The sequence below is a fragment of the Galeopterus variegatus genome, unplaced genomic scaffold (assembly GCF_000696425.1).
Source record: "Galeopterus variegatus unplaced genomic scaffold, G_variegatus-3.0.2 Scaffold2282, whole genome shotgun sequence".
Classification (NCBI taxonomy): Eukaryota; Metazoa; Chordata; class Mammalia; order Dermoptera; family Cynocephalidae; genus Galeopterus; species Galeopterus variegatus.
Genome location: NW_007728393.1, coordinates 63540 through 81231, shown reverse-complemented (window position 1 = coordinate 81231; position 17692 = coordinate 63540). Strand labels below are relative to the sequence as shown.

Genomic DNA, 17692 nt, shown 5'->3' with positions numbered 1-17692 from the left:
GGTCACGAAAAAAGACAAAAAGGGAAAAAATATATATATATATATTTCTTGTTTGGGGGGCCGGCCCGGTGGCGCACTGCTACAGTGCGCTGCTTGGGAGCACGGTGGCGCTCCCGCCGAGGGTTTGGATCCCACATACAGACCGGTTCCACTCACTGGCTGAGCAAGGTGCGGGCACAACACCGAGGGTTGCGATCCCGTTGCCGGTCCTGGTCCAGTACGGGCGTGACACTGAGGGTTGCGATCCGTTGCCGGTCACGAAAAAAGACAAAAAGGGAAAAAATATATATATATATATTTCTTGTTTGGGGGGCCGGCCCGGTGGCGCACTGCTACAGTGCGCTGCTTGGGAGCACGGTGGCGCTCCCGCCGAGGGTTTGGATCCCACATACAGACCGGTTCCACTCACTGGCTGAGCGAGGGGCGGGTGCAACACCGAGGGTTGCGATCCCGTTGCCGGTCCTGGTCCAGTACGGGCGTGACACTGAGGGTTGCGATCCGTTGCCGGTCACGAAAAAAGACAAAAAGGGAAAAAATATATATATATATATTTCTTGTTTGGGTTTGGCCTGAAATTAGTAGCTTGGTTTCCCCACATTCCAAAATACAAAAACCAACTTTGTCCTAATCACTTGATTTTTAATTAGTAGATGCAGGGCTGGCTGGTTAGCTCAGCTGGTTAGAGCGTAGTGCTGATAACACCAAGGTTTATCGTTTGATCCCTGTACCAGCCAGCCACCAAAAAATGAGAGATGAGTATACAAATAACATATTGTATACAGGTATTGATATTCAACTCTGTACCCCACAAGTACATACTCACTTATGTTTCAATAAAAAAATAATTCATTTTCACAGTAAAAAGAGCTATAGGTGTTGTCAAGATTCAGTCATACTCAGTGATACAAATGCATTCATATCTTTCCATTAAATTTCTCTTTAACACTTAAAAAAAAGATAAATGCACGTACAACAATTACAGATTTTTTTTCTGTTTAGCATAAAAGTTTTTTTAAATGATAATGCAGTGGTGAGAATGTCCAGTAAAAGTGTAAACTATACGTTCTTTTGTTGAAGGACAGTTTGGCAGTACTAATATTTGCAAAAAAGTTTAAAATGTACTCGCTCTGGTCTAGCACTGTCACGTAGAGGAATCTACCCTCCAGAAGTAGAGATAGATTGCTAAGAAGGCCCTAGAAGACATCTCCAAGGAGGCAGTGGTTGAGCTAAGTGTTGAGAAATGAGTAGAAGCCTCCTAAGCAAAAAAATGGAAAAGGTTATCCCAGGCCAAAGAACCAGTATAAGCAAAGCTGCAGAGCCATGACAGAGCAGTGCTTATTAAATAAAGAAGCTGAAAGTAGTTTATTTTGATTAAAGCATAACTGGAGGCAGCTAGAAGGATAATGTCTGGATCACAGAAGATGTTAGGAAACATGCTGACTTTGGATTTTATCTAAAGAAAGATGATCCATGACAGAGCAGTGCTTATTAAATAAAGAAGCTGAAAGTAGTTTATTTTGATTAAAGCATAGCTGGAGGCAGCTAGAAGGATAATGTCTGGATCACAGAAGATGTTGGGAAACATGCTGACTTTGGATTTTATCTAAAGAAAGATGATGAGATTTGTATTTCTAAAATGTGTACAAATGCTTATTTGCCTGTCTTCATTTTGAAAGTAATAGCAATTTTTATGTGCTTTACAAGGATTAATTCATTTATAAGTTTGTTAAACTATGGAGTGGTTACTGTTATTTTCTCCATTTTGCAGTTGAGGAAACTAAGGCACGGAGAAGTTAAATAATTTGCTAAAGGTGGCTCAGTTAGTGGCAGAACTGAAGTATAAACCCGGAAGGTCTGGATCTAAAGCCCTTGCCCTTTTCCACTATACTGTACTATTTTTGTGTTTCTTTAAGAACATGTATGCTTTTTTACGAAAGGGGAATCCTTGTAACTTTTCCATGTAATTTCTCCCATGCCACCTACCAACCAAGATAGAATTTTCTTTGACCTTACAAATAGAATCAATCAGCAGTTCAACAGTCTGCCTGTCTTTTCTCCACTCCCTGCAAATTCACTTCCCTCTTACCATTCATCCCCTTCTTAGCCCTTTTAGTCTTGAGCCCTGTCTCTCTCCTCCCTTTTCTGGATGGGGCTATAAACCCATTTGGCCTCCAGGGTACCCAGGATAGCCCCAGCCATGACAGAGATCAGACAGGAGTTTTCCAAACCTGTTCCTTCTAGAATCAAAGGGGCACATACCACAAATCTCAAAAAAAAAAAAAAAAAAATGGGGGAGGAGATAAAGTATTCAATATGATCATCTTGCAAATAATAGTGACTGTTATTCAGTCCACAAGTATTTACTGAACATCCTTTTTTATTGTTCCTGGAATTGTGTAGGGAGGCAGAGGTTGGGTAGGGGAGGTAGAGATGGCTGCAAAAAGGCATGTGGCCCATCCATCATCAGTGATCTTTCAGTCTTAAGCTTTCATTCAGGCTAGTATTTCATGACTAGTATTGTGTCCAAAATGACAGCATGATTTTTATTAAATATATGAGGCGATGTCGTTTAAAGGAAAGCATTGTATACCTAAATCCCACCTCATGATTTTACATTGACCACACTGTAGGTCCTGTACACCTGCCTCAGGGAACCTCTAATTCATGCCACACTGGTATTTAGGTGAATTAAATGCTTAAACTCTTCTAACCCTGTTCTGTATAAGTAAGAACACGTACCTCTTTTCAAAAAAATTCAAATAATTATTAAACAAAAGCAGGAATGTAGGAGAATTTGTTTTCAATTGACTTACCCACTTACAAGTTTTGTGGCTTTTCTTTAGTAAAGAGGAGGAAAAGTGACATGATAATCTCAAAGATTAATAAAGATTTGGGAAAGTAGTAACAATTTAGAAACCCAAATGATGGGAAATATTTTCTTCTTTTTCAGAAAGAAATTATTAGAAAAATAATTTATATCTGGAGACAGTTATTTCATCCGTGGTATATGTGAATCCATGAAATATGAAACCTGGTAACAAGATTCCACCTTACTTAGGATGATAACTATAAAGACACTACAGAAGGAGTGTCTAGTGCCATTAAATTCACTGTGCTAGCCACTGGCTACATGTATATTGCATAGTTTCGATTCCATTACTTTTAGTCCTTTCTTTTATTCATCAAACCATTTTAGCATTAAGAGCTATTTGGTTAATAATACATCATTTTTAAAATTCCTTCATTATATTTTTATTTTATTCCTTCATTCATACTTTAAACAAATTTAAGATTTGCATGTTTCCAAAGATGCATACACAATAATGTTCCTCACAGCATTATTTATAAAGCAAAAGTTGGAAAAAACCCAAATGTCTGTAAGCAGGAAATTGGTTATTAATTCAGGTAAATATTAAAAATGAAGTATGGATTCATATATTTTTTAACTCAGTTTTTCCACTAACTTTTCAAGGTACCCTATTTAAGATTCTGCCTGATTCATGAATCACTAATAAAAGCCAATTCGACATTTAAAAAAATAAAAATGATGTAGATCTGTAATTGATATAAAAAATTTTTTGCCATATAGTTATTTTTAAAAAGATTACAAAAGCAGTCTATAAATCAATCTCTTTTGTTACATGGTGTGCTTAAAAAAGAATCTAGGAAGAAATATGTCAAAATGTTAACAATAGTTTTCTCTGAGTGAATTTGCAGATGATCTTCACTTACAGCTTTCTGTCTCTGTGTATTGTCTGAGGTAGTTTAAAAAATTATTAATTATTGTTTTTATAGTAAGAATATAATTTTACATGTGGAAAATATCTTTCTTTTTAAAATCAAACTTGGAAAGTTTAAAAAAGCTGAAAGAAATTAAATGTTAATTGTTTAAGCACACAAAGCAATTTTTGCACAATCCTTGTCAGTTGTGTTATCAGCACTCTAATTTGTTTTTGAGATTTTTCCCCCTTCTGCCCTTACTGAAATACTATTAACGCCTTTCCCACCCCACAGCTTCCTATTCCCTCCGTCCTCCATTTGTCCCCCTACCTTCTTTGAGCTGAGACAACAGACCTGTCTTGTGCCCAGTGTGCACACACTGTGATGATACTGTTTGAGGTAGACCATTCATGTCACTCACTAGTCATTCTTCTGACGTTAAGCCTTACCTTAGTCAGTAAGTTAGCAAGTACAGATGGGTCTTTAGTGTGTTCCACTAATATAAGTTCTATTTAGTCAAACATCTGTCTTGAATGGTGTAGACTTAAGCTATGAGGATGCCCAGGTCTCATCTGAGGCTTTGCATTCTAGGCTGCCAGGAATTGGAACATGGTGATTTTTTCAAAGTTAGAAATGTGGATCGTACCTTACCTTGGCCCTTTAGACTCTAAGGTCATTACTTAGTCTCAACTGAAAGACCACATTTTTAAAAAGTATATTAGCTAGTTCCCAGGTATTTTGTGTCTACATTTGGTATTGCTCGTTTAAATCTTCTCGAACCCTTGCAGGGCTGGTTTAAATGGTAAAGCTTCAGAGTCAGCACTTGGGAGAGTGAAGGAGAGGAATCACAAAGAACAGACAGAGAAGCAGAAGTTCTGAACAAGCTCATACAGTCTATTAATTGTTTGTAATTTAAGTGAAGGTAGGAAACTGGCTTCTCCCCAGGATAATTATAACAAGCTTAGCACAATTCCAAGAAAACTTAAGCAAGGTCTTGATAGGCAGGCTTTCAAAGGCTTTGTTATCTATCATCCACCTCAGCAAACCAATTAAAGGGTGATGTTTCTATTGTACTTTTATTATAGAGAAGGTATGACTATGAATATCTTACTTAGGTTAGAGTCTCAGAATCTTTCCTAGTTAAAGGTGATATTAGACCACAGACACACTTCCATATTCTCTACTTTTACTATTATTATTATTATTATTATTATTATTATTATTATTATTATTATTATTATTACAACATTAGCTTTTGCTGATTTTTCCCATTTTCCCTTTTGGTTCCTTCTTCTCTATCTGCTCCAGTCCACCCAAATTCTAAATACCAAAAATGGGGGAAATAAAAATCAAGGAAAGAATGAAATTAGAGAACTAGAGATTCTGGGTCTCTAAGAACCTAAGTTACATTCTTTCTAATTGCTTTGACCTTTTTCATTAAATGTTGATCCTGTCAACATTCTGGGTCCAGAACCATCTCCCAAGCACCCTGTGTTTAAGAGTGTGGACTCTGGCTCTGAGCCCTGCTCCACCCCTTGCTCCACCTTGGACAAGTGACTTACCCCCTTATGCTCCAGTTTCCTCATGTGTCAGCACCCTCAGAGATCTACATCATCGATACGTTAAAGTTTGAAGTCATGGTAAATCATGGTGAGTGTTAGGTGTTACTAACATCCATCAGTATTTTTGTAACAATGAGCTATATAGATTGTGATACTCTCGAATATTGAGAATCTATTCCCTGTTTCATTTGATCTAAGAGCTGCTGCTTGATTTTGTTCAGCCAAGGCTCTGAACATTCCCTCAGAGCAGGTAATGAGGGCCATGCGTGCCACCACTGCCTGTGGTCTAAACCCCTGGGTAAAGGAACTGCCTAGGCCATGCAGTCCTCTTCCCAAGAGATCACATCATGGGCCCTAGAGTCCCCCTCTCTTAGGCCACTTGGATTTCTTCGGTGAAATATCTACTTGAAGACAAGGGGAGCAGGGTGAAAAGTGTGTGGTAGGAACAGGGAGAGAAATATGACAAGAAGTATCAATAAAACACAACTAGATGACTCTTCGGGCAGCTGGTGTGAAGTGTGATCTGTTAGCAGCAGGTCACTGGCTAAGCTGCAGTGATACTGGTCCTGCAGCTTCTCACCTCCTCCCCATCCACTCCTTGAAAAAGGGCCAGCTTTCGGGACACTCCTTCCCCAACTTAGAAGGTGGAAGAGATACTGGATCATTACTGACTCCTGACTCTGCTTCCCTTGCAGCCGACCCTCTGGTGGGCAGCATTGCCACACAGTACATGACCAACAGAGCAGAGCATGACCGGATGGCTAGACAGTGGACCAAGCGGTATGCCACATAGGGGCTTGCTGCCTGCCGCCCCCGCCGGATCTGTGCAAGCACATTCACCAAGTGCATCAATAGCCCTGCCCACCCCTCCAGACCTTGGTTCTTATTTTCCTATTTTTATTAAAATTTGAACTGTTGTGTAATGGTATGTCATCCATCCTCCCTTTCTTCCTTCTCCCTCCCTCTCCCCTCTTTTCTTTCTCTCTTTTCCTCTCTCTTTTTTCTCTTGTTTTATTCCCTTTTTGATTTCTGTTAACTTGAAAGAGTTGGGATTTTTTCTTTCCCACCTCAGTGTGGATGGGAACTTTTGTTTTCAGTGCAAACAATGTCGGATCTGTAATAGTAAGAGCTTTCTTACAAAGCTTTGTATTACTGTGTGGTTTTGTTTTTTGTTGTTTGTTTTATTTTGATTTTTTCCTTTTGTGTGAACTTCGGGAAAACACAAATTCAGAATTATATCTCGTTTCTACTTAAATGTAGTGCTTAGGGTTAATTTTTTGTACTGAAGTCTTTATTGGTGGGTGCATGCTACTGGGAACAAGTTTTTGTACAAAAGCTTCAATCAGAATCACTGTGCATTACTGAGACTCTGTTTATCACTAGCCTTCTGTCCCCCATGCAGAAGACTGTTGGATTGAACAAAATAATATGTATTTCGATTTACTTAAAGTGCTTGTAAATTTCTTAGGGACCTGCCACTTTTGACTGTGGATCAGTTGATGTACACTTGTATTATTAAAGCACTCAATAAATCACTGTGGCTGATAAATGCACTTCTGATAACCAAGTGTTTGCTTTGTATCCTGGTGACCTGCGTAGCCCTATATGCAGTGAGGCTTGTCTAATTCAATTACAGGTTCAAATGTATTTTTGATCTCAAACCTCTAATATTTCTTTGTAGTTGGAATTTCTCCAGCTGTCAGTAGCCTGATGATTTTATGGTTGTTTCAGTAGATCATTATCATTCTACATATTGGCTGGACATCCTTCCTGTTACAACCTTCCTACTTCAACAGTTAAAATATGTGACTCCAAAAATAGCCTCCTTGTGAAAGTGAAGTCTGAGCTGATCAGTGTGTTCAACCACTTTGAGTTTCTCTCTTCTTTTTCCTCCTAAAATTGTTATAGTGATTGCCCTGGAGCTTTGTTTTGTTTTATAATTTTAGTGGAAGAAGTAAACTCAACTATATATCAGTCATGATCAGCACATTCAGTGGTAAGAGTATGTCTGTCTGGCTTGATCTTCAGGCTCTTTTAATGTTCGGCTATAGGAGGCAGAGGAAACATGGAAGTGGTACAGTTTTTAAAACACACTAACTTGCTGACTGATATTCAGGGTTCTTGGTGTTACAAGGTAGTGGAGATTCTGCTAAGTGCAGGCACAGGTTTACCATACAGCCTGGTCTCATGTAAGGAACCATTAACATCTTTACTGCTAAATAGTAGGATTTACAAATGTAAGTCACTCACCTCTGAATATTTCAACATTGAAATATCTGATTCAAAAGATGCAGTTTTTGTTGTGTTTAAGTGATTAAAAAGAAAATATATTTAAAATGCTACTTTTAAACTCAAGGTTACCTTGGGATACTTTTTCTTTTTAATAATGATTTTACCATTAACAGCGGGCAGTAGTGGGATTTGGCCTGTGGGTTGTAGTTTGCCAAGCCCTGATAAAGACCATCGAGGGGGGGGTAGGTAAGCGTGTGTCATTGCTTTCTTTACCAGGAAAAATGAATTTAATATAATACAGGACTAATTTTTAGAAAATTACCCAGAATGTTTTATTGCCTACAGACTTCTCACCACAAGGTTTTTAGTTTTTGTTTTTGTTTTTGGTGGCTGGCTGGTATAGGGATCCAAATCCTTGACCCTAATGTTACAAGGCAGCTACCAGCTAACCAGCCAGCCTCAAGGTTTTTATTTTTATTTTAATACTTTAGATTTAAAAATTCAGCCCTTAAAGCATTGAACCACTGTAAAATGACATTTTATTAAACTGCTGGTTTGGGTTTTTTTTTTTTTTTTTTTTTACTTTTGAGTGATTAAACTAGACCCATGACACTAATACTGACTTTTATAGGTAATGTTTAAATTTAGTTTGCCTTTTTTCTTTTAAAATGTCAACTCCATTGGACACGTATTTTAAGTAATGCATCAAATATATTACACTCTACATTTCATATCTGCTTGTACAGATCATTTAAAAATGTGTGTTATAGAGGAGCCAAAGATTATAATAATTTTAATAGGAAATCCTGTCACAATCTGTGTTTGCTTTCCTGTGAGCCATCTTTAGATTTTATGCCAGTCTCTGATATGAGGCTATGAAACTTCTCTCCCCATCTTTATGAACTCTCAATACTTCGTGACAAACAAATGTACACTGCTCTCAAAATGTGAAAGCTAGAAAAACTCTACAGAGACCAGCAAACTCTTAATACACTGTTAAAGTGTAGATTCCAGATAACATGGTAATTTTACTTGAACTCTATAGTCACAGTAGGCAATACAATTCCAATAAGTTTTCAAAAATGCTTATAAAATAAAATTTAGAGTTTGGCATTCAGAAAGCTAGTTTTGTTAAAAAAATATATGAGGATAACATTTTTACAATTCAGAAATGATTTTGTACCCTAATATTACTAAACTTTCCATACCAATTATTGCTACTTATGGTATTTTGTAGCTGTGTTAAATAAAATGTTGGCAGATACTTGACTGAGGCAAGACTATTGGTCAGCAGGAAGGTAGTTTAAGATGATATTTATTGATCTTAAATCATTCGAAAGGTTGTGGCCTTAATTTGTCACCAAATTGCAAATAAATGCAACATTTTTCATCTGTTCTACAGAAATCCATTGAGGATAGCAATCACACAAGTAGTAGATCTTTCTTATTCCAAGGTTAGGAAATAAAGAGAGGTTCATCATGGAATACTGGTTTAGGAATTAGGAAGAAAGTAAATATTTATTCAGAATGTCCTGTGTACCAGGCCATAATAAGTTACCTAATAAAACCTCAGCCTAGCCGTTAAGAGTGTAGGTGGCCCTCAGTCACAGGAAGCCAGCAAGATGCGAAAGTGAGATTCTCATTCAAGCATGTGACCCCAGAGCCTTTGCTGTCTACTACAAAACCACATACACCTTTCTTCTAACTCCAAGGCAGTACTGTAAAAAACAAATTGGCATCATTTGGTGTTAGAGTCAAGGTGCTGTACAATTTCTAGGTGGTATGATTTTGCCATCTTCAATAAATGGGGAAAAAATGTCAAAGAAAGTGTGGGCCAGGAATTAGATGGGAGACCAAACAGCAGGAATCAGCTTTCTAATCTTAAAGGTGCTGTAGGAAGACTTGACCGGCAGTAAGGAAACATGTCACTTGGAAAACCCCTGAATTTCTCTGCATCTCACTACTGCAATAAAGGGTGTTAATTATTATCAGACATGGCAGTTTTTAAATGCCTCTGTCTTTAAAAAGAGAGATGTTCATACTTAATACTGAAAAGAGTTGAAATTGCACCAAAAAAAGCCCTACCAGAGTATCCTGACCTACTGTATTTTATTTCAAGGCAGCTTTATAATTCTGTCAAAATGTCCCTTCTGTACAGGGATCTCTGGTATGTGGACCGGGACTTCAAGCTGTAGGAGCACACCCTGTATTCTAAGCTAGTTCTAGAATTATCCTCAGTGGAAATGTGAAGCAGGCCTAGTTGTGTTCTGAACCATGGCCCTTTGTAAGCTACATCAACTCTGGAATCGGAGTTGAGAGAGCAGCTTGGCCTCTGAAAACCTCCCATGGTAGCCGTGCGTTTCCCCACATCCATGTTGCCCGCTGGGGAGCTGACTGGTTCCTTGAGACTGGAACCAGTCAGCTCTGCCAGGCACCTTTCACTCTCAGATTTCACCACGTGCACTGATAAGTGTGGGTTAGGGTTTGTAGTGAATGCTTATAATTTAAAGTTGCCTTGGCATCTATTTTGAATGCAGGTTTAGCTGTCTTGTGCCAGAGGCAGGGCTCAGCCACCCTTGTCACAGTTTCTAGTTCTGCACCACACCCAAATGCCTCAAACTGCTGGCCAGAGATAAGGACTCAGAGACACTGCACCCACCGAGCAGACTTGGCTCCCCACTTCCTTTAAAAGCACCATTCAAACATTTGCCCGTGAACTGAAAGTGACCCCCACCTGTTCCCCAATATATACAGCTAGTTGCCTACACCCTCTCCTCTCTCCCTGCCTTCCTCCCTCACCTCCGTGTGTTGGTCTCCAGGCTTGCCACAACTCACTGACACATCCTGACTGTTGTCATTGAAGCCATGCCTGCAATCCAACCCCTGCCTGTGAGGCTGTGGAAAGGGGAAGAGACCCACACAGATGGATTCACTGCTGGTGCTCTTTTGTCCAGGCCTCTGGTGGTACCAGCTAAATTAATAGTTTCATTCAAAACAGGGTTACCTTAAAACAGAAGGTCCCTCTCAAGAACCCCCTCAGTCCTGGACAAACCAGGACTGTTGGTCATGTGTGTTTTTGTGCTACTACACAGGACCAGTCTGGCCCATAGAATGTTTTACTTAAGGAACAGTGTTTTACTTGATGCACAGTGATCCCTTTAGAGGACACATGTGCTCTACAGTTTAAAAAATGCCCAGCCACTCAATAGTTTTCATGCCCAGCCCTCTTCATGCATTGCCTGGTTCTGAAGGCATGTGACAGATTTAAACCACCCGCAGCCTTCCCTTTCATCTCCAAACATGAATTAAGCTATGTGTGCCTTTCTATGAACGAATAGTCTAAAGCATAATCTGCTTTTTGAGAGGATTTTTAAAAAGGACATTCCCAGATTTTAAAACTCTCTTATGCATGGGACCCACAGAGGAAAATGGAGGAGATATTCTAAGGACTGATCTCTCTTGCTCGTTTATAAATCCACTTAGTCAAAGTGGAGGCCAACCCCAACTGCTCCAGAACTTGCAGTGTCAGGGTTTTCAGTTATGGTTACAGAATAAAATCTTACCCAATAACCTTGTCATCTTTTGGAGCCATGCAACCCCTAATCTCACTCTCATATCATCCCCTCCTCCCACTCAACATTGCCCTGTCATCCATCTTTAAAAATTAGATGGGAGGTCAGAGTTCAGGATGGCAATCATCCTGGCTTATAGGAAGTTTAGACCTCCTGAGAAATTCTGTCACGCTTTGCAACAGAAAAGTAACGTGCTTTCCAATTGGTGCCTCTGAGCACATTGAGAAACACCAAGCAAGATTCTTCCACTTAATCCACAGTGCAGGAACAGTAGAAAGGGGCCGTGAGAGGCCACGCTCCCGGTACAGCCTGCCCCCATTCTGAGATTGCCTAGAAGTACAGTGATAGCATTCGTTGTCCGTTCAGTCTCCAACCTGAAACTACACACAGCCAGATAAATAAATGAACATGTCCACCTCCACGAACTGGATAGTGTAGTCTCCCTCCCTTAGACCAAGAGTTGACTTTATGTTCACCACCAGACAGCTCCCAAGTTTTGGTTTAAAAATCAAAGCAGTTTATGGACAGTTATTAGAAACCTGTGATGAGAAACTCCAGAAGCTATTATTAATCCCCGAGAGACCCCTTTCACTTTAAGCAATATGTGAGGAAATTATTTTAAACTCAAGCATGACTGTGCGTTTTTATTTAAATGTAAAACATATGTCCTTACTAAATAATCTCCAAGTCCCCATGTGTTCTTAGTGATGTGTAATAAAATACCAGGATGTACTTGTTCGTCCAGATTTGAGCTGCTGGATTTGGGGGAAATAGTAATATTTAGTTATTGTTTGGGGTTTTTTAAATAGTTGAATGGGAGAGAGAAAATAAATAAGTTTATATAAAAAATTTGGTTTTTAATATAACAATAAAATTTATATAAAGTGAGTATATATTAAAAAGTAGGTTTATGTAACGATGCTACCTTGCTGGGTACTGAACCCAAAGACTGTATAGTAGTAAACCTCCAAAATGTTTGTAAGCAATTTATACTTGATTTGTTTCACGGATTAAGAGGTCAAGGAGTAAGTTGCTGGGTCAGCAGAGTCAAAAAAAAATTTTAAATGTGCACTAGTTAAGAAGAATAGAAATTTTCTCAGAGTTGTAATATTGTTATTTATGGCAAGAGATCGAGAGCGTATCTTCCATTTAGGAAAGATGAATAGGGAACTATAATTACTTCTGAGGCAGAGTCTATAAATTATCCCTAATATCCGTTCTCCTTTTCTTCCTGTTATAAATAGAACCATTGGACTTTTAGCTGGACACATGGCCACCCAGCTAGAAATCTCCCAGTCTCTCTGTGGTAGGTTAATAACAAAAAATGGTCCCAATTCTCAGTCCTTACCAGTATCTACATTCTTTGCAGCTTCTTGCATGAAAAGGTAGTCTTTTTTTCTCCCATACCTTGAATCAGGCAAGCCTTGGGACTTGCCTTGGCCTCCAAAGGCTTTGTGACTCCCAAACTTTCCTGGAACCCATCCATGCCTTGAGAGTAAGCCCCAGGCTAGACTGCTAGAAGATGAGAGGCATGTGAAGAGCTGAGAAAATCCTAGACCAACCAATCCCCCAATATATGAAGGAGCCCAGCCAAGATCAGCAGAACTGCCCACCCAGGATGCAACTGATGGCAGATGCACACATCAGCCTGTCCAAGACCAGATAGAGTGTCCGCCTGACTCTTACATTGTGAGCAATAATAAATAGTGTTGACATATAAGCCACGAAGTTTGAAGTGATTTGTTACACAGCAATAACTAATACACTTCCTTACAGCTAGGCACGGCCATGGAATGAAATTCCGGCCAAGAGAATGAACAGAAGTGACGGGAGCAAATTCCAGATCTCATCCCATACGATGAAGCCACTCACCCTCCACTCCCTCTTTACACTTTCCTGAGGTCTGCAGCACACGCCCAGTGCAGGCGAGATAGTTGTGACCATGGCACCGAGAGAATACAGAGCAAAAAGAAGAAAAAGTTCAGTTTTGAACATGTCGAGATTGAAGTGCCTTGAATACATCCAGGTGGAAATTTCTGACCACTGGATATATTAGTCTCATTCAGGAAAGCTCAGGATCTAGGGTTGTAGATATGAAGTTGGGAATCATCAGAGCATGGAAAGGAATGTGATTATGGGAGAGGATGGGATCACTTGGGAAAGTGAGTGGAGAATGAGGAGAAAAAGGCCAGGACCAGCCCTCACAGCTGAATCTCATGTCCACATGTCATTTTAACACATTTTTAAATGTTTGTTTTTAAAATAATATATTTATATCATTGTTTTAAAAAAGGAATGCCATCAGTAGCTGAAATAGTCTGAAGGATTTGGAAGATGGAGCCACTGGGATTATTGATGGAGTCAATAGCACAAGTTTATACAAAGTAAAACTCGGGAGGGAGAACTCTACAGAGACTAGAGCCGTTCCAGAGTTAAACCTTCCTGCTGCTGAAATGCAGGAACTGGAGCTGCTGCCTTGAACTACAAGATGGTAGGAGCCTGGGTCCCTGATACCAGAGCACCCAAGCACACTGGACATCGAGCCAGACTTTCATTGAGAGAGAAGTCTATTTGTATCTTCTTTAAACCACTGCTGTGTTGGAGTTTGACACCTGCAGCTGATCTGAGCCTAACAAATGCTCACACACCAACTTCATGATGATGATGGCCTTTGGGAAGGTGAGGAAAAAACACTAGGAAGGTACACAGAAAATATTTTCATTTTATCTCTAACCTTTTATTTTTTTATAGAGATATAAAGCCAATAAACATGCAAAAATGTTAACACATTCTGTGTGGCTGAATATAGAGATGTTTGTTATATTATCTGATTTTCTATATGTAAATGTTTTTCCAGATTAATCAAGATTTTTGAGGTAAAGGTAGATTTAAGTAAGACACATAAGGGGGAATAAGAGTTGTTTTTGTGTGATACATTCTGGTAAGCTTAAATTTTTTTATAATAAATGTATATTACTTTTGTTATCAGAGAAAAAGTAAAGACATAACAAAAGGTGAAATTTGGAATGGGTGGAGGCAGCCTGGGTAAAACAAATATTCTTTCAATAAGAAGTGTTTTAAAAGGGATACCTGTACTCCAGTGTTCATTGCAGCACTGTTTACAATAGCCAAGAGTTGGAACCAGCCTAAATGCCCATCACCAGATGAGTGGATACGGAAAATGTGGTATATCTACATAATGGAATACTACTCTGCTATAAAAAAGAATGAAATACTTGCATTCACAACATGGATGGACTTAGAGAAAATTATATTAAGTGAAACAAGTCAGGCACAGAAAGAGAAATATCACGTTCTCACTTATCTGTGGGAGTTAAAAATAAATAAATACACAAACGAGGGGAGGGGGCTGGGAAGAAGACACAACAATCACAATTCCTTGAAGACAAGCAAACAGATATGAGGTTGATAGGAGGGAGGGGGGAGGGAGGATTCGGTAAGGGGACACAAAAATCAATCACATTGTATATTGATAAAATAAAATTTTTAAAAAGAAAGAAAAAAGGAGATAAAGAAATCAAGGTGGTAGTTTGAGAGATGTTTGAGCAAAGGGGTTTTAAAAACGGAAGATACTTGAGTATCTTATGGTGATGAAAATGACTTGTAAAAGAAAGAAGCGTTGGGAATGTAGTTACTCAAAGCACTGGCATCACCTGGGAGCATGTTAGAAATGCACAGTCTCAGGCCACAGTTCAGATGTGCTGAACCAGACTCTGAAGTTTAACACGTTCTGCAGGCGATTCCCTTGCATGTTGAAGTTGGAAAAGCACTAAGATGGAACAAGCTGGGGGACAAGCCTGTGGTAGGAGGGCAACTTCTCTGTCATAGCAAGAAGGAGGGGAGGACTCTGTGGGCTGGTGTAGACGCAGGAGGCTTTGTTGATTGGCAATGGAATGATGAGAGTTACCATCTGACAGCTTTTATTTTCTGAGAAAAGACTGAAGCCAGATCACCTGCTAGGAGGCAGGAAGGGAACGTGGAAGTTTAAGACAGAAGGTATGAGATGGTCATCTCAGAAAGGGGAGCATGACCTTCTGATAGAAACATGGTAGGATTGCTGGCCGAGGTTGACTGTCCACGTAGAAGTGTGAGCTCATGAGCTAGAGTCGCTGAAGCCAGTCAGCCAGGTGGTGTGGCTTCCTCCAGCAACATGCGCTTCTCAGGGCACAGGCAAGAGAAGGCAGAGACAGACGAGAGAAAGAAGGATACTTGCAAGGAACCAATCAAGTGATGGACCCTGAAATCCCCCCTGGTAGTGGGGGTCCGAGGCCAGAGAGGGATGGTAGGTGGTGTTTATAGATTAAATAACAGGCAGTCCTGCATTGATACATTTCACTGTGCGGTTAGTCTCTGAGGTTTAGTTATTGACAACATGGTCAGTCAAGTTCCTGTAACCAGCACAGATCTCCTTCCATTCTCAGTGGGAGTTACTCTCCATATGATTCAGGTTTTGTGTGCAGTTTTGATATCAAAACAGAGAAACAGTATCACTGTTTCTCTTTGCTAGTGTTGAAATTGAGGGAATTCTGTAGTCTAAATTACTGGTAAACGTAATATTGTGTGCTGAGAGAAGTGGGAGAGAAGAATCGCCCACCTGCTGGCCCATGCCAGGTTTTTTACATTTCCTTCTCTAAGCCCTAGGATGGGCCCTTAAGACAGATATAATCACCCCCCAGTTTACAGGTGAGGAAACTGACGCAGGTTAAGTAACTTGCCCAAGGTCACCAAGATTCACACTCTCTTAGGGTTCCAAACCCTTCCTCTTAACTCCGTCCCATCACTGTCTGTAGGAAGATCAACTTAGTTGGTGGCCACGTGTGCAAACAGGTACATTTGGGTCAGCGTACACGTTCCCCAGTTTTGGCCACTAACAAAGTAACGAGACACCCTGGGCAGTACATTCTTAGGTGGTGATGACTTTCTGAAGGCAGAGGTACTCAAGAATATGGCAGCATTTCTTATCTATAGATTGGAAAAAAGTCTTGGCCTTCCAGTTACAAGGAAAATGGAAAAATTCCTTTAAAGTTACTTGTAGGGAAAGTGAAGGAAAATGGTCAGGGCCCCTCAGCTGTTCAGAATCTTGCCAAGTGTTTGATGTAAATATGCACATGCACCCAGGTGTCCTGGGTTATGACTTAAGTATAAAGGACGAGTGGTTCTGATCTGTGGCGTCCCTCACGCCCGGGATGCCCCCAGGGAGGTCGCTACTGCTGCTGGAGGCTGTTCCTGCAAGCTATTGTTGCCAGTCTCCCTGGGATGTCCCGAGAGGCCGCCACTGCGGCCGGGCCTGTGGGCTGCTGGACCTGTAAGCTGCTGCTGCCATTGCTGAGGATTGAGTTCATGTTGTCTGCCAATGGCTCCTGGGATCTTTCCCATTTACCTAGTGTGGATTTGCATGTGAGAGAGGTCTGGTGACCCAGTCTGTATGATGGGTTTGAAGAATCTGAGCCCTAGTTCTGACAATACAAATGGAAACTTCGTATAACTAAAATAATGAAACGTTTTGTCTAGTTATGAATTGCCCTAGCCATACAATTAGGGTAGCTATTGCCTCAACCCGACAACTGGAATAGTCGTGTAGCTTTACCTGCTTCTTTCCTTTCCCACATTCTCATTCTGACAAGATTAATTGATCCCCTGGTATGTGCTGGCCAGAGTCACCTTTAGGAGCCAATGGTGGTGGCTGGAGCTGCCACCTTATTCCTCTTGTGCTCTTAACCCAGAAATGTAAAAGGGTTAAAGTTTAAAAGAGGAAGAGAAAAGAAAAAAACGAGTTAAATAGGGGGCAGGTAGAGATTGTGGATTCTGGATCAGTGGAGATTGTTCCCAAAAGTTATATAATTTCAGAGAAGTTTGTTTCAGACATTTCATTGATGCGTGTGTGTAAGCCACCACTCCACTCACACACCTCTAGAGGGACACACAGAAACAGTGGTTACCTGTAGGGAGGGGATCTCAAGTATTATGAAGACGCAGGAAGAAAACTTTACCACGTACCTTTAGCAGTGTGTGAATTTTAGCCAGGTCAAGAAATAAAAGCTACCACTCCCCTCCCCCCAAAAATCTCTCTAGCAAACAGTTTGAGGACAATTAGGAGAACGATCTTGACCCAAGGTATACCTTTCTGTTTTGACAATAATAAACCAAAATGAGCTCATTAAGATGCATGGTCACCAAGAGTTCGCTGACGACCCACAAGACAGAGCCCAGCTGCAGTGCAAACCTTGTCTTTAATCTACTGCAGGTGCAAAGACTCAGGCTCTATCTAGCCCCGGGCGTTGGAGCAGCAAAGGGTTAAGTTTACTTAACTGAAGCAGGAAAGTCCTGGGATCAGGTTCCAGCCTTGGCCCTGGTGCTGACCTCTCTGCATCTCATTCTTCTCTTCTATAAAATGTGATTTGTAAGGTCACTCTCTGATCCTCTGATCTGCTCACTGTGTTGGTGCAGAGTAATTAGACCTCACCGTGTCCTCCCAAGCCCCAGGAGACCACAGCCTTGCTCTGTTCCTGCCCTATCAAAGGGCCTGAAATTCCCATGCTGGAGAGCATCTTCTTGGCTTTTGATGTAATTTCTAGAGACAGCCCC

At 40.4% G+C, this 17692-nt stretch overlaps 1 protein-coding gene across 1 annotated transcript in view; it reads left to right on the top strand.

The window, feature by feature from the left end:
- The window catches only part of LOC103597329 (ubiquitin-conjugating enzyme E2 E2), a gene marked incomplete at its 5' end in the record, with an annotated part of 80977 nt that extends 74142 nt beyond the window's left edge, over window positions 1–6835 (top strand). Inside the window, one exon of the mRNA XM_008581153.1 lies at window positions 5978–6835. Within this exon, the coding sequence (XP_008579375.1) occupies window positions 5978–6075 (98 nt within the window). The remainder of the gene's footprint in view (window positions 1–5977) is intronic.
- Window positions 6836–17692: the final 10857 nt, after the last annotated feature.